We start from the raw sequence: 17,850 nt of genomic DNA, 5'->3' as shown, positions 1-17,850 counted from the left end.
GCAAATATAAGTACAAGCTCATCATGGATTTCTTCCTAACCCTCTATCAGCCAACAGCTACTCTTAGGATAGTTGAGATAAGGCCATTCTACGTCTAGAATGCAGTATCTTAGGCTCATATTTACTCTTAAATAAGAGTTCTCAGCTAATTCAAATAAGCATGCTGATTATGTCATTATGCTATAAAGAAAAATACAACTGCTTGCAAGGAACCATATAATATAAAACCACACTAAGATTTTAAAAAAACACATTTTCTTTCTTAATTTTGGTTAAATATATTTAAAGATTTGCAAAACATTCTTAGATATTTTTCTTAACAAATAAGGATGGGGATAATTTCTAAATGGCATCACCAGAATAATCTACTTTTAAATCCAGTTGTAAAAACATGAATTCTAGTAATAATTATTAGCTTTTATCATAAAGTTAATATTTTTAACAGCATGATAGAGCAGATATTCAATAAGCTTCAAATCTAGTATTGTAATGATAACTAACAATCTGCCTAATGCCTTATTTCCTTTATAGTTCTACGTTTCTCTCCAGTGAAATATGCATTACAAGTAATTTTTAGGGAAAATATATTTAAAATATATGGAATTCATTAAAAATTTAGGAAAACTATCAAAGATTTCGACAAATTTATTCAAGAGCAATAGATATTGTCAAATACATGTACTGATTGTGAGTTTATTAATGAAAAGAACATAACCAGCTGTGTTTGTTCTTGGATTTAAGCATCTGGTACAATTCTTAGCATATTATAGGTAGTCAATATATATTTATTGAATAAATTAATGAACAGATGAGAAACAAATTAATTCTTAATATTTTATGGGACCCTAATTAATACTTACTAAAGTCTCAACAAATATTTGACTAATAATTGAGTGAGTAATTAATGGAATAATAAAACTAAAGTGGAAATGGAAAAAAAATTGAAGGTGCAGCCTGGTAGCTAGAATTCATATGAAAGATTAATTGTAACAGTAATAAAAGGAACAATATAAGATGATGATCAAAACAAAAATAAATGTAATTGCGATGAAACATTTGGACAATACTTAAATCGTGCATTATATTTTAGTTTTGAGGTAAATGGTTTGCATTCCTAAGTAGTTACTAATTTCTTAAAATCCAATATGACATAACTTCCAATAATTAGTAAATATGAATTGTTATTGGAACGGTAGTTATTTTAGAGCTTTGTTTCTGTGATTTTCAACAAAAATGAAACACATATTTAAGAATTTTTTTTAAAGTAATTTGTCTTTCCTCTGCAATTTCTATGGAGATAAAGAATATAAATAAAGATAAAGAAAATATGGTATTTATTTTGAAATCAGCAATGATGTCAATGAATTCATTGATGATCTCTACACGACATAAGATAATTTTTACTGATAAGTAAAATTAAAAAGCTACATTTACTTTAAATTCTAAAAAATTTTGTAATTCCATTTAAATTAGAAAGGCAATTAAGTTCTACAACTGAAACTTGGACATTTTATGTGCATTTGCACATCAAAAACGTCTTTCATAGTAGCAAAATTCAATGCCATGTCAAAGTAGATTTTAATTATGCAAATTCACATAATTTTGGAAGTTCAGTTAAGAATTTGACTCTATTCAGACACCTTTTAATGTGAGTTTTCAGTGTTTTTCTTTTCAAATTTGAAAATAATTTTAAACAAGATTATTTTAACATTGAGAATTAAATATTCTGAAAGAATTTTAAAAGTATTCTTATATTATATATTACATTACCAAGAATATCCATTATTATTTATTACTTAATATAGGCTATCTAACATTATTCATTATTTAATAGGATATCAATTAATTTGCCCATAAAGATTTTATATTTAATTTTTTAAACAAATGAGACAGTTTGTTTTCACATTGAAGAAACTGAAACAAAATCATCTTCAAATCCATTCATCTAATAACTCATGATAAAATGTGACAGTAACATTCCAAAATTTAAAGGTGCTAAAAAATGGCACAGAGAATATATGTTCTCAAATACAATTCCATGGACGCATTTCTTTTGTGTAAAATCAATACAAAATGCCATAATTATATATATATCATCCATGATGGGTTATCTAAGTGAGAGTTCTAGAAATATTTTGAAAAGTTAGATAAGTGCACATGGCTCAATTTGCAAATGTACTTTTAAACTGGAAAAAAATTCATATATTTCAGTATTTGCTTTTGATCTAATTTCAGAAGATTTGGGCTTGAAAAACTAGAAATATCTAAAATCCCTAACACAAATGTGATGTAACCTATAAGTCTGTGTTTATGATACCCAGAAACTAGTGTTAGACTTGTTAGCTTGATTAATGCCCACATAGTTGCCTCAGACTTGTCTCAGGACCCCTTCCTCTAGGCTTCGTTGATATTCTTTTTGGGAACTTTTGTTAATTTGATAAAGAAGAAACAGGTGGACATGCAGACATCAAGGAAGCCTTTTACAATACTTTGAAGTACTTATTTTTCTGTATACCCTACGGGCTGGCTAAAGAGCTTTATAGCAATTGAATTACTTAAGCTGAGATCCTTGAACTTATTTCTCTGAACACATATAAAATAGTATGGCTTGTGTTGATCTCTATAGAAAAGATATAATTGATCCAAAGTTGCTCAAATTTGAAGGCTGTTTTATTTTCACAGGATATGGAAAAAGCTGGAGCTTATTCAACCTCCAAATTCTCAGTTTTGGGGGTAGAACCCCAAATTTCAAATATAATTTAAACAGGCTCTACCATGCAGCTTCAAATGCTATGTGGCTACACAGTTCCAATACATATTTTCAGGCAAATGCAAAAAATAATTGTCTGAAGGACTCAAGTCTTAATATTGTACCAGTTAGGTGAAAAATGATAAATATGTGTAATAATTATGTGTAAATATACCAAAAACATCTCTGTATAAGCATTTCAAAAATATAAATATATCCAAAATATTATACTATATCTATAATTTATTTTATTTGTTCATTTAACTGAATGAAGTAGACTCTTTTTTTTGTTTGTTTTAACTGCTAGAAAAAAACACATTACTTCATTGGAAAGAGAATAAGTTCAAGGAAGGACAAACATCCTTCATGATAAATTTATCAAAAGAATCTATGTAACATAACTTTAAAATACAATTGTATATTTAATTTTGATTATAAGGCACAAAGCATGTATGTAGTTATATAAGTATTTTCATCAGCGTGAAAGTATATAGAATTTTCATGTTTTGTCAGAATTTTAATTCATCTTGGATTCATAGCTATTATTTTGATATCTGATAGAATATAAAAATTCAGACAATATAATGAGTGTGTGGCCTTTGATGTTATTAAAGTAACAACAGAATCTGAGTCCTGATGCGTAATTTAATCATCTTAATAAGGGAAAAAGTAAACTAAGTCATATTTAAATACTTTATCAATTGAAAGCTTGATAGTGAGGCAAACATAAATGAAAATGAGTATAAATTTCCACCTCCAAAATAACAATAAAGCAGCAAAATCAACACAGATTCAGCTGTATCATAGATTTTAAAAGCCATTTAAAAAATATAAAACTATATGTTTTTCAATTAGACATTTGGCTTTTTGATCTTATGACTTGAAACATGCCCTACATGTCAATGACACTAAGGCAACTTTTTAGTAGCAATATGTTTATTTTGTGAAAAAAATGACAAATTTTATGTGGAAAACCATGGCAATTTTTTATACAAGGAGTGCTTATTTTAAATTAGTCTTGGTTCCTTAAAAAAAAAAAAAGTCTCCTTTTAAATGTATTACTTTGGTTCTTCTTATGACTGAATTATTCATTCAAGTTAGCAAAAATATTCTATTTTGTTTTGGGCTCAACAGAAATCTTCAAAATGAAGAAATGATTCTTTTACCATAGTTATTTGACCTACTTTTAGATTTTGATTAAGAATACTAAACCCTATCACACTTATAGCTTACTGACACAATCAGCATGCTTTTTGCTCAAAAAGGCATGATAGTACCTTTTAATAAGTGGATGTGACTCTTAAAAGTTCATTATTCTTCAGCACCCCATGGGAAATAAAGAAAAGAAGAAGTAAAATTGATTGTGACTTTTGACAATTATTAGTTAGAAAAAAGAGGTAACAATTGCCAAAAAAATCACAAAAGTGAGCATGTTACCTGGCTATGACAAAGAGCACACAACTGACACCCAAGTAAGCCAGCAGAATATACATCCAGATATCAGGGGAGAGAGGATTCAGGAAGGAGAAGACGCCTGGGTTTGTACCATTGGGCTTGCGGTACAAAATACTTATTCCAAGTGTCATAAAGGGCTTGGAAAAGTCGATGACCTTCTCTCGAACGTAGGTAATAGCCAGTGGAGCAACTGCAAGGTCAGCTTTCTGTAAAAAAGAAAAAAAGAAAGAAAAAAGAAAAATTGGTTCTAAGTCACAAGAAAAAAGTCAGTAATCAAATTAAATAAAATAAAGACTTTACCCTTGAGAATCATCTCAGTAATGATTGCACTAAAATTTAATTTAAAGCATTCTTCACTCTGAAGTGAAGCATCTGATGTACCCTACTACTCATTTCTATGTGCTTCTAAATTAGCAAATCAGCATTCACTGCAAATAGATATTTTAAAAAAAAACTGAATAAGATCAAAAAACTGAAGAAACTATTGTGTGTGAATTATGCTACTGAACCTTCTCATAATTGTTTTTATTGTAAATTCTAAAAATCCATTTAATATTAATTACAATTTTCTAAATACGTTGGTCAAATTCTAATAGTAAGAATAACTAGATCAAATTATTTAGCTGGGAATCAAGAAAAACTTTTCTGGTTTTAAACCGCAGACTACAGTTAAAAGATTTTAGTTTTTAAATGGTTAAAAAAATTGTTAAAATCATCTTTTAATGTGATTTTGCTTACTACCCCCAAGTTTTGTTTCTATCCCTCTAATTTGTTTTATATTATTTAATGAAAATCCTTGCAGCTTTGCCTAAAATGCATCAGGAAATGTGTTTTCGAATTTTTCACAAAGTTGCTTACTTTCCACGGTAGCTTAAAATACGTTAAATTACTAATGATTTTCACTCATCAAGTTATAACCATCTGTCAGGGATGAACTTAAGCTCTAATATATTGCAAGAAATAATTATATTTTAAAATAACAAAGGCTTCTGTGATGAGAAGCTATATTGCCACATTCCTTTTAATATTCAAAAAACGTGCAAAGCTTTCAGAGAATAAAGGAGCAATGCTTATTGTAGAGAGCTACAAGAAGACTGATAAAAGAATGAAATTGGCCCTCTACTGTTTTTTTGTTCAGGCATTGTGGAAGAATTTACAGAAGAAACTTCTCTAAGCTGCTAACTTTTGGCAATATTTTCCTATGTGTGTTTCTATGCATTTGTGTGTTGGTGCATGGGAAAGAAGGAGCACTCAGATGCTTGAAAAGAGTGTCTTTGAGATTAGCTATGGAAGAAAGAAAGACATTTCCCTAAAAACTAGGAAGGAAAAAGATGTTTAGAGTTGTTGGGGAAGGTATTATCTCATTTCATATTCATAAATAAGTGAAAATACCAATTTAAGAATAATAGTAAATATTCCTTAAGCATTTGCTATGCAACAGGTACTGCACTGTGTTAAGAACTTTACATAAGTAATCACATTTAATCCTTACACAATCCTACTATTATTCCTTTTTTTCAAATAAGGAAACTGAAACTTTATTTTAAAAGGTTTGAAAGGTTAGAAAACTTTTTCATTGCCATAGAGCTAACTGAGCATTGGAACAAGGGTATAAACCCAAGCTGCTGGAGGCTACGCCTATTACTTAAACATGACGTGTATTTCAGAAACGAGCGATGGAATTAAAGAGGAGCGATCATTCGCTCGTTCACTCATGTGTTTATATAGAAACGAGCGATGGAATTAAAGAGGAGCGATCATTCGCTCGTTCACTCATGTGTTTATATATTTATGAAAAAGTGTAGAGATGGAAAGAAAAGCATTAGAAACAAGGCCAGCCACTGAATAGAGTACAGTCTCTGAGATATAAGGGTCCGGTGCAGAGTTCAGGCACAGGGAATATTTTCCACATGAAAGAGACAGCACTTTCTCTAAGGCAAAAGGGAAGGAAGTAAAAACGGTTTGAAAAAGTAAACAACCATGTTAGAGGAAGAAAATGATAATTTAAAAAATGCAGACTCCAAGTGAAGAATGGACATCATCAATTATTGGTATGGCCCCATTTGGGGGGTTTAATAAACAGCACAATTTATCTGTGTGCCTCTTCACTTTGTAATGTTTTTCCTCGTAAGAACATGAGAAGCAAAATTTTATCACATGCAAAGCATTAAGTGGATATGCTTTAAAGTGATAAAAAAAATTAATTTTTTAATTGGCAGATAATATTGGAAATATTTATCATGTACAACATTATGTATTGAAGTGTATATCCATTGCAGAATGACTAAATTTAGCTAATTAATATACGGACTACCTCACATAGATATCATTTTTGTGGTGAGAACACTTTACATCCACCCTCTTTATAAGTGAAATCTAAAGAAGTCGATCTCATAGAAGCAGGGGGTAGAATGGTGGTTATCAGGTTGTATTTTTGAAAAGTGATAAAATATGTTTATTTCATTATATATAGCAACAAAAGTTAGGGAAAAAATCAAATAACATATTAAAACAAAACAAGTACATTATTCCAAAAATGTTGTTCTATAGACCGATATTAATAGGACTGACTAGACATACGTCAAATTTCAAAATTTACTGAGCATTGCCTAAAGTTAAAATTCTATTTTAAGGGCTGAGCCTGTGGCGCACTCGGGAGAGTGTGAGGCTGGGAGCGCAGCGACGCTCCCGCCACGGGTTCGGATCCTATATAGGAATGGCTGGTGCACTCACTGGCTGAGTACCGGTCACGAAAAAAAAAAAATTCTATTTTAAATATGAAAGGGACAAGGACAAAAGACAAAAATTACATAGTACAATACTTGCAATTATAAAAAAAATAGTGATTTGAAACAAAAGATACAAGGTGATACTTCTAAACATTTCATTTAAAAAATGGATGAACACAATGTGTTACATCCATAAAATGGATTATTACTTAGTTATAAAAAGAAATGTGCTGTCAAGTCATGAGAAGACGGCAAGAAACCTTAAATCCATACTGCTAAGTGAAAGACTCCAGTCTTAAAAGGCTACATACTGTAGGATACCAACTATATGACATTCTGAAAAGGCAAAATAATAGAAACTGTAAGAAGATCAGTGCTTGCCAATAGTTCAGAGAGAAGGAGGGGGAGACGAATAGATGGAGCACAGGACATTTTTAGGGCAGTGAATCTATTCTATAGGATATGTAATGGTGGACTCAAGACATTATGCTTTTATCAAAACTCATAAAACTTTACAACAAAAACAGTTAACCCTAATATGAACTACGGACTTTAACTAATGATAAATATATCAGTAATGGTTCATCAATTGTAGCAAACATGCTACATTAATAGAAGGTGTTAATAATAGGGGAAACTGGGTACAGGAAGTGGGAGGTGAGAAGGTACATGGAAATCATACTTTTTGCACAATTTTTCTGTAAAACTAAAATTTCTCTGAAAAATGAACAAAATGAAAAATCCAGAGTATTTTTTTAAATTATTATTTTTTTTAAATTGACAGATAGATAACTTTGTATGTATTTATCTCATACAACATGATGCATTGAAGTATATATACATGAGGAACGGTTAAATCTAGTTGATTTCAAATGCATCACCTCACATAGTTATTTAATCACTCCACGTTGTGTAAATATTTCAAAACATCACATTGTACTCCATAAATGTGGTACAATTATATTTTGCCAATTAAAAGTAACATACATTTATAAGGAAAAAAGAAAAAGAAAAAAAAAAGAATAGTTTTAAGAAAAGTATTGCTCCCAAGATGATGTAACCACACTCAGTTCCCACTATTTTTCTGTACAATTATTCAAATACTTTATGGCCATTTCTGCCGCTATTTTGTTTCTGTATTTTTCTGCCCAAAATGATCTTCCCTTTTCTCCACTATTCAGATTCTATAAGACACATATCTGGTTCTTTTTTTTTTTAAGTGTAGCCTTCCTCAAGTAATCTATCTACATTAATTTCTCTTCAGTGAATTTTTATATCATTTATAAACTGAAACACATAATTTAACATGTAACAATATTCTATGCTGTTATTTCTAATTATTTTACATACTAAATCAGCCAAAATGATAAGAAAGTTTTGAATGTTCATATAATTGTAATTGTATTGTCTCAGTTTCTGTAAGAGCATAAGCAATTTAAAACCTGCAGGTATTCCCTTCCATCAAAGCACATAGCTCTGAACTGTGAAAATGTAAAGAATCCCTCCCTGGAAATGTCACAAAGACTCCTAGGCAACAGCTATCTTATTCAACTAATAAGCATTAATTTAATTTTACCATTCCATGAGGAATTCTTCTAAATTGTCTTATTCATCTTTATAATCATAGTGAACCCAACATCCCTAGGATACTGAACAAAATCTGACACCAAGAAACTGCTTAGTAAATGTTTGCTGAATACAGTTTCAATTTAAATTACTAAAATTAAAAAAAAATAAAACCACTTGGAGGATTTTAAAATTAAACCTTTTTTAGGTCTTACTCTAGAAATAAGATTTATTTGTACAATAATACAAGTATAACTCCAAGTGAACTAACCATCTAAGGAGAACAGAATAATTCCTTTTACAGAATAATACGGCTAATAGCAATCCATTGATCAAAGTCTCACATAACAATGGTAAAAATTATTGGCCTAATTTCTAATGACTTAAACCAAAAATTAGATAACAAAGCATATACTCATAAATGTCACAATGACTCCAAATTTGATTATGTAGTGAAGACCCTCTTCTTTATGAACTCTCAAGAATTAAAGAACACAGTGATCTTATTGTATAGTACATGATCCAGTCAGTGAAAGATCTCATGCATATTTCTGAAAGTTCTTGCAATTTAACACTGGAAAAACACTTCTAAATATTTCTTTCCCACATGTTGTGAAATGCTTAATCAAATGGGTAAAATAATTAAAGTAGTAAGCGCATATGAATAAACTGGTAGCATTTTAATCTGATTAGCTAAGATATTTAAGCTAGTTAATTATATCTACATATTAAATTTGATGCCACGTATAAGTGATGCCACACTTTCCTAAGCTCTCCACTATGTATGTGGTTGTGGTTTTTGTTTTGTTTTGTTTTGCTTTGTTTGTTTTTGTTTTTTGGTGGCTGGCTGGTATGGGGAACCAAACCCTTGATGTTGGTGTTACAGGAGCATGGTATAGCCAACTGAGCTAACTGGTCAGCCTCCATAATGTATAATGTGAACAAATACTTTGCTTCTGTGTACACTTGCAGAAATATACAGCTCACCTCTATGCACGTGGCACACCACCTCCACCACTGCTAACCTATTCACACTGTCTTGACTCTTGTCATGGCCTCCAACTGGTTCCTTACTTTTATTCATGCCCAACTGTAATCTGTTCTCCATCCAAAGACCAGAATGGTCTCTCTAAAAAACATGCCAGAATATCATTTCTGGTTCAGAATCCTTCCATGACTTCTAGCACACACAAAATAAAATCTAAAATGCATACTCTTCATGTTGGCCTACAAAGCACTACAAGATATGGCCCCCGGCTACTTCATCAACATCAGTTCCATCACTCTTCCAGTCTGATTCACTCACTATTCTTCCAGCAACTCTGGCTGCCTTGCTAATCTCAAACATGTACGCACATTCCTCTCTCCAGTCTTTCACACTTGCTCTTCCCTCTTCCTGGAAATCTTGTCCCTCATACATACACATGACTTATTCTCTCACTTAATTCATGTGTCTGTTCTGATGTCACTTACTCAAAGCAGTCTTTCCTGACCACTCATTCTATCACTCTTTATCTCCTCAACGTATTTTCATTTTCTTCATTAATGTATCATGAATTAGAATTATGTCATTTATCAGCCTCCTTCCACTGGAATGTAAGTCCTTTTTGAGTAAAGAGTTTCTCTATTTTGCCCAATTCTTTATTCTCCAGTGCCTAACACAGTGCCTGGCACTAAGTAGTCATTAAATAAATATTTTTTAAATGAATGAATAAAACTATCACAATTGCTAATTCTACCCTCAAAACCTCCCTAAACTTCTTTACAGAAGAGAATATTATTCAGGTGTGTCTTTTATTTTTCTCTCAATGACTTCTTTTAAATTGGCTATTGTCTCATTTTGTTGTAAGGAACACATAACAAAAGTAGGGATATTTAGGAAAAACATCCTTGTATATCACCCATCCCATTACTCAAAAACTTCAGCCCACTGTTTTTGCTCAGGTCTCTATCTCTGGGAGCAGGAAAGAGAGATGCTGGATCATGTAGATGATACTGGAATCATATTAGAGAAGAAAGAATAATATTTTTTTACAGTGATATTTTCTATTTTTTTGCTAAAACAAATTTTAGCAAATAACTGCTAAAATGTTTCATAATTAATATCTGTGTGATAAAATAGGTTTTAGCTATTACAGTAAACAAAAAATTACCCCATAGCATTATGTTAGTACTTACCAGCTTATGTTCAAGAACATAAGCTTATTTTTCAAATATGAGAAAAATCAAACTCCTACAAATTGTACACATGTTGTATACTATACAAAGTTTAATACATATATGTAGGTTTACAAAAACATAAGCTTATACTTTAGAAATGTGCCTTTGGTTCCTTTTCACCAAACCAAGTAATTATCTCATAGTACACAGTGGAATGTAAAGTAGACAACTGAGTCATAAAATATGAAGATTTTCTCTCATACTTGTAGGGCCTGAATATGAGCAATTAGGAAAGAATTAAACACAAACAGAAGTAGACTTAGCTGCTGCTTCAGCAGCTGCTACTTTATTAATGCTTACTTGAGTAAGCCTGCTGATAATTTAAAATAATATTGACTAAATCTACCAAACTTGCCATTAATGACAGAATGAAAAATGAACTTCTCAACTGGTCAGGCTTCAGAAGAGTCATTTCTTCAAAATGTTTCTACAGTTTGGTAGGGGCTTTGGGGTGGGGGGTACTGGTTAGGTTTCATGTTGTTTTATTCTTTATCCAAATCTGATTTTATTGTGCATTCTTAATCGTGTGGTTTGTAAATATTAATATTCCTGTACTACAAGTGTCACAATATTGTTCGTCCTTACTCCCATATTTCCGTGGATTTTATTTATTTTTAATGCACTTGTTGATTCAGTTTACCTCCCTAGAAAAAATATATAACCATAAATTGAGGGCTTTTTCTACACTGATAATTTCAGAAAAAAACTAGATATTTATTTAAAAATAATCCAAGATCATACATATCAATACTCCAAAATAGAATTTTATATATATATATATTAATCATGAGCATAGCACTCAATTGAATAATGGTGTCTCTGACATGAACTGTTTTTGGTTTAGGGTATTACTGATTTGATATTAAAGTAACATCTTTTGAAGTCATTATTTAAGTAAAAACTATTCTGCCAAAGACAATTACTCACATATGAAAGATACTCTGTTGCATTCTGCAATTCTTATAGGAATATTTAAACATACATAAAAACAAAACAAACACAATGTTACTCATATACAATGTTACTATATAATTATCAACCAAGTACTGGAGGAGAAAGAGATAATAAATGGCTTCTTTAAAACAAATTTATATCCAAACTATGAAAATAGAAAATTAGGAATAACTGTAAATGTTACTTAAATGCTTAGGATAGTTCTTGAATCTCTAAAACATTCACACAATTTCCTATTACTGATTTTAAACTATTTCATCTATATATTTTCTGCTAAACTCTTTTTAATTTCTCAGTTTAATTGCTATGGGGCCACAATCATTGGACCAAGAAACAGCTACTACCATGGAAATGGCTAACTATGAACTATGAGGAACCTTCTTAATGGAATCTTGAACTTATAATTCTGCTCTAGTAAACCGTTCTTCAGTGGATAATGGATTAAGCACATCAAATTTCCAAGGTTTATTTAAAGCGATAGGTAAATGAAAACAGCTGTAAAAACTCAATGCTATAAAAATTTCTGTTATGATCATATTACTTTAAAACTAGACATCAAGTAATTTGTATTCACTTATTTAGAATATGTCATAATAACGAGTATGTTTTGACAAAGGATTATCGAAATTTAATTTTGCACCAAGCCTGGGGCAATGTATAGGATACAAAGTTGCTTATGACAGTCTCACTTCTCAGCTGTTCACGGTAGCATAGAAAGGATTTTCATGAAAGCAAATAATCAAAAATATCAAATAAGCATTTTGGTTGAAGTATGTATAAGTATGCTACGATTCTATTGGCCTGCTCAATTCTTGCTCTAATGAGTTAATGTAAACAGAAATTCATTATTAGAATGTGCATGAATCTTGTAAACTCTGGAGTTGAGATGGGGCCAAGACACAAAGTTCGCATTAAAGAAAGTGCAATGGATTCAAGAGGGAAAAGTGATACATATTATAACCCATCTTATTATCTAATCTTAATTTCTGAATTTCTTTTTAGTTTTCTGAGAAAGTTACAGATTAAAGCAATCTTTTGTGTGATTCATTCTTCAACATGACAGGAATAAAATGAGTTAAAGTGTAGTTAACACTTGTAAGCCACAAAAGTACACTGAAAGGCACTTCCAGCTGACCCCTTCTATTCCCTTTTCCAGCTAAAGTAGAAGTACACATTAGATAATTTTTCTATGTATCTTCATTATTCTTACCTAAACACACTTGTTAGGCTGATTTAAGTTTTGTGGAGAATAAACTGTAACAAGGTCTTTACTGTATTTCCCAACACAATAAGGATAACTTTTTTGCTACATAAAAACTACCTTTCCCAGAACTTCTTTTTAAATGGATTTATATTATATGTTAAATTACTGAGCAAATCTTTGTTCAAATGGGTCAAATATAAAATATAAATTTACTTTTTTCATACATTTAAAATGTGTATTATATGTTTATACTTAGAAAAAATACCAAGTTTCTTAGTATTTGTTAAACAAGTAAACTATTAAGATAATATACACCATAAGAAAGAACTTAGTGTGATAAAAATATTTACATACTTATCTAAACAGCTAGCTGTTATTAGTGCTACATGTAGATATCTTTACAATTAATCATCTAACAAGAATTATTTTGTGACATGTTCTTTCTGGTTCTAATGGCCAATGAAATTCCCTGAATCTGCACCATTTAATTATGTTTTGTAAAAGTTTAATTATAACCATGGTATTTAATATTTGTTAGAATATTATGAGGCACAGAGTTATATTTTAATACATGTATACAATGTGTGATGATCAAATCAGGGTAGTTGCAAACTCATCATTGCAAAAATGTATTATTTCTTTGTGATGAGAACATTCGAGATCTTCTAACCACTTGAAAACATACAATAAATTATTGCTAGTTATAGATGACTAGCACAACTGCACACCACTAGAACTTACTTTTCCTATCCGAAATTTTGTGTCCATTAACCAACCTCTCACTATATCCCCTACCCACTCCTCTTCCCAGCCTCTAGTGAGCACAATTCTACTCTACTTCTAAATGCTCAACTTATTGTTTTTAGCTCCCACATGTGAGTGAGAACATGCAGTATTTGCCTCTCTGTTTCTGACTCATTTCAGTTAGCATAAGTCCTCTAGGTTCATCCATGACTTCCTTCTTGACTAAGAACGTTAGCAGACAGGTTTGCATCACCCAAACAACAAGCTGTAGGATTCCTTTCAGAAATTGTGCAACACAAGAAGATGGATACATAGATATAAGTATGTGTTGGACTGTTCCAGTGGAAAGGCCGGATCCCCTCACCCCCAACAAATACACTATAGGGTAGTTTAACTGTTGGTCAGTCTCCCACATGCACGTAGAGCTTCCATTTTTTTTAACAGTCCCTTAATTTTCTAAAGTGTGAATGGATTATTGAGAAAATTTGAGTGGAGCTTCTAACATCAAGACAGAAACAAAACAGAAATTAAGAATAGATAATAAAGGGCCGAGCCCGTGGCGCACTTGGTAGAGTGCTGCGCTGGCAGCGCGGCGACGCTCCCGCCGCGGGTTCGGATCCTATATAGGACTGACCGGTGCACTCACTGGCTGAGTGCCGGTCACAAAAAAAAAAAAAAAAGAATAGATAATAAGATGGATTACAATACCTATCACTTCCCTCTCTTGAGTCCATTATCCTTTCTTCAATGCTATTTTGTGTATTGGCCCCATTTCAATCCCAAGGTTTGTGGAATTAATGCAAACTCTATTAATGAATTTCTGTTTATATTAATCCATTAAGCCAAGAATTGGGCAGGCCAAAAAAATTGTAGCACAACTCTGCATACTTAAACTGAAGTACTTATTTGACATTTTTGATTATTTGCTTTCATGTCAATCTTTCCTATGCTCCTGCGAGCATCTGAGAAATGAGATTATTATAAACACCTTTGAGGCATGAGAGAACTTAAAATTCAGCCATCTATCTGACATAACTCATTCGCTAAATTATTCACCACTTTAGTAATAAACAATTCACTAATTTATTCAACAAATATTTATTATTATCTGTAATAGGAATTCTTCTAGATGCTCATAACATGGGCAAAGCCAGACAAACTGAAGGAGACAGACATGAATCATAAAACAATTAGATAATATAATTTCAGGTAATGAAGAGTGCTATGAAGGAATTAAGCAAAGTAAGAGGATCAGAGAGTGACTAAGGGAGTAAAGGAATGTACTCCTTTTAATAAGCTGGCCAGAGAAAACCTCTCCAAGGTCAACTTTGGTGGAGTTAGGGATAAAGCCCTGTGATGGTCTAAGCAAAAAGCTCTCCTGGCAGAGGGAATTGGGAATTACAAAGGCTCTGGGGTGGAAACAAGCTGAGTATGCTAAAAGAGCAATAAACATGTTTTTAACTTTCCCCATCTTCCCCCACTTCAATCATCCTTTTGATCCTCTCCATGGAGATCCATGGAGGTATAGACACATCACACAGAAAGAAACTACAACAATAGACAAAAGATGTCAAATTTTAGAAAAGAACGTTGTGTCACTGCAACTCATTTCACTCCCTCAGTATGTTTTTTTCCTGCTAAAATAAAATGATATCATTCAGGTTTATTCTCTTACCTTTAACCTATAACTGTGACCTCTATGAATTATTTGTCCAAATTCAAGTGCGAGAAAGCTATTTGTGTCTTACAGTTCATTAAAATACCATGCTACTTATTAAATATTTGAGAAAGACATTATGCTCATGATGTGGTAACTTGGCATCATACATTTAATAATAAAAAGAAAAAAAGATTAACAACACTGCCGACAGCATTTCTGAACCGGTGGCATGATCATTTTCCTACATTACCTATGTCTTTTCATACCTGTCCCTACAAAAATCTCCTCTTAATTAGTAAGAACAGCTCCACAGTTTTCTGCAAATATCTCTGAGAAACAGCAATTTTCTTCCAGAATATTTTATTTTTCTAATAATTCAATATAATAACTGAGCTGAAATCATATCCTTTTTTTTAATAAAGCAAGGCCATTTCCATATTTATTTATTTGATTTTATTTATATATCAACATATTTTTAAGGATGGTTGATTAACCCACAGATAAATTTGAATACAGAGGTTAAACAATAAAATCTTGCCAAACAGGAAGCAAAAAGCCTTCTAGTACTAATTGTTACAGTTGTGATGGAGTTTGGATGTGTTGTCCCCTCCAAAACTCATGTGGAAATTTGATTCCCAACGCAGCAGTGTTGGAAACTGATCGAGTTATGGGGGTGGATCCCTCATGAAAGGATTAATGCTCTCCCTAGGTGGGGGGAGTAATGAGTGAGTTCTCGCTCTAATAGTTCCCATGACAGCCGGTTGTTTATAGGACCCTGGCACCTTCTCTGTCTCTCTCTTCCTCTTTCTCTCTTGCTTCCTCTCTCTGCTTCCTCTCGCAATGTGATCTCATACCTGCCAGGTGCCTGCCATTTTCTGCCATGAGTAGAAGCAGCCTGAGGCCCATGCCAGATGCAGCTGTCCCAGAATCATAAGCCAAATAAACTTCTTTTCCTTATAAATTAACTAGTCTCAGGTATTTCTGATATAGCAACAGAAAACAGACTAATACAAGTTGTGATAGTTTTATCATGTTAGAAAATTGAATGCAAATAATAAGAAAAAAAGTGTCTAAGAAAAGGGTCAAAATTTTCTCTCTGTCATTTAATGCAAGCTGGTTTTTCTCCCTCCTTTCTTTCCTCCCTCCCTCCCTTGTCCTTTCTTCTCCCCTAAAACCAGAGATTATTTTCTTCTTAAAAAAATCTATAAAATAAAATTAAATGTCTAATGGCAGATGTAAGAAAATTAAGACAAAGGTCATAAGCAAAAACTTATGAACGAAAGTGGACCATTTACTATTCCAGCCTGAAAGAGCCTTAAATATATTCACATTCCTTAACCCTGAAAGATCAACCTAGAATTTTTAAGAAATAATTCTAAATGTATAAATAGATTGATACACAAAAGTGTTCTTCCAAGATCATCTATAATCTGGAGCTATAAATAGCCTATGTCTCCCAAAAGGAAATGGTAAAATAAATCAGGATATAACAAGAAAGAATTGCTATGCGCTGTTAAGCATTTTATGTTATTTCCAATGACGTGCAGTGGACACTGATAATGTTGAATGAATAGTGACACATGCAATATTAATTGAACTAAATAAAAACGTAGTATGAGGGAGAATCTGTAGATTAGATGGGTCTTAAAATATATCAACCAATTGTAAATTAAAGGGCATTTTTTAGATCCCAATTTAAACACGTAAATTATAATGAATTAATAAATAAATACTTACAAGAAAATTAGAAAAAGGTACATAAATACTACTTGTTGTATACTTGATGTCATTAAGGAATCAAAAATTTTGGGGGGTGTATTAATGGGTGTATTTTTTTATTCTTTTTTTTAAGTCTCAGTGATAAATACTGAAGTACGTATACGTGACATCACATAAAGTCTGGTATTTGCTTCAAAATAATACAAGCGAGATGGAAGTTAGTGGGGCAAGAGATGACTGAAATTTGCCATGAGTTTATAATGTTTGAAGCCTGGTGATGGATGTGTGGAACTTCCCCTTACTTTTCTATTTGCACGTTTGAAAAGTTCTACAACATAATACTTAAGTATAGAATCAATAATAAAAAGAATTCAAGCACAATGTTAATAGTGCTTACTTCTGGTTAGTAGGATTATTTTAAATAGTACTTCTATACTTTATAATTTTTACAATAAAAATATATTCTCAATTTCAATAGGTTTCCTTATTGAAAGGTTTCACAATACATGCCTCTTAAATGCATATTTTAACTGAAAAACCTTCACTAATCAAATAAAACACAGCTATAAGCAATAAAGTAAGTCCATAGAATTTTTATGTCCATTATACTTAAAATATAAAAATTGAAATACACATACGAAAAAGTTTTATTTGGCCTAAGCTTGTAAAAATACAAATGTTTTTTGAAAAAAAAACTGCAAAAACATGAATTGAGTAAATAGTTAAAGAATTGTTTTGCTTTGTGTTTAGTTTCTGAGATGCACCCAACATATTTCACATTTTGAGGACAAGAAAAAATAAGCTCCTCTTTCATTCATTTTAATTTAAACAATTCAGTTGTGATCTCTGA

General features: G+C 31.6%; 1 protein-coding gene across 3 annotated transcripts in view; it reads right to left on the bottom strand.

Moving 5' to 3' along the window:
• Positions 1-17,850, bottom strand: part of GRIK2 (glutamate ionotropic receptor kainate type subunit 2) — a 636,972-nt gene that overhangs the window by 167,689 nt on the left and 451,433 nt on the right. For all 3 annotated transcript variants that reach the window (XM_063096320.1, XM_063096321.1, XM_063096322.1), the window contains exon 11: positions 4,187-4,410. In XM_063096320.1, coding sequence (XP_062952390.1) covers positions 4,187-4,410 — 224 coding nt within the window. The remainder of the gene's footprint in view (positions 1-4,186; positions 4,411-17,850) is intronic.

The sequence above is a fragment of the Cynocephalus volans genome, chromosome 5 (genome assembly GCF_027409185.1).
Source record: "Cynocephalus volans isolate mCynVol1 chromosome 5, mCynVol1.pri, whole genome shotgun sequence".
Classification (NCBI taxonomy): Eukaryota; Metazoa; Chordata; class Mammalia; order Dermoptera; family Cynocephalidae; genus Cynocephalus; species Cynocephalus volans.
Note: the sequence above shows the minus strand (reverse complement) of the source record. Positions and strands in the feature narration are given on the sequence as shown.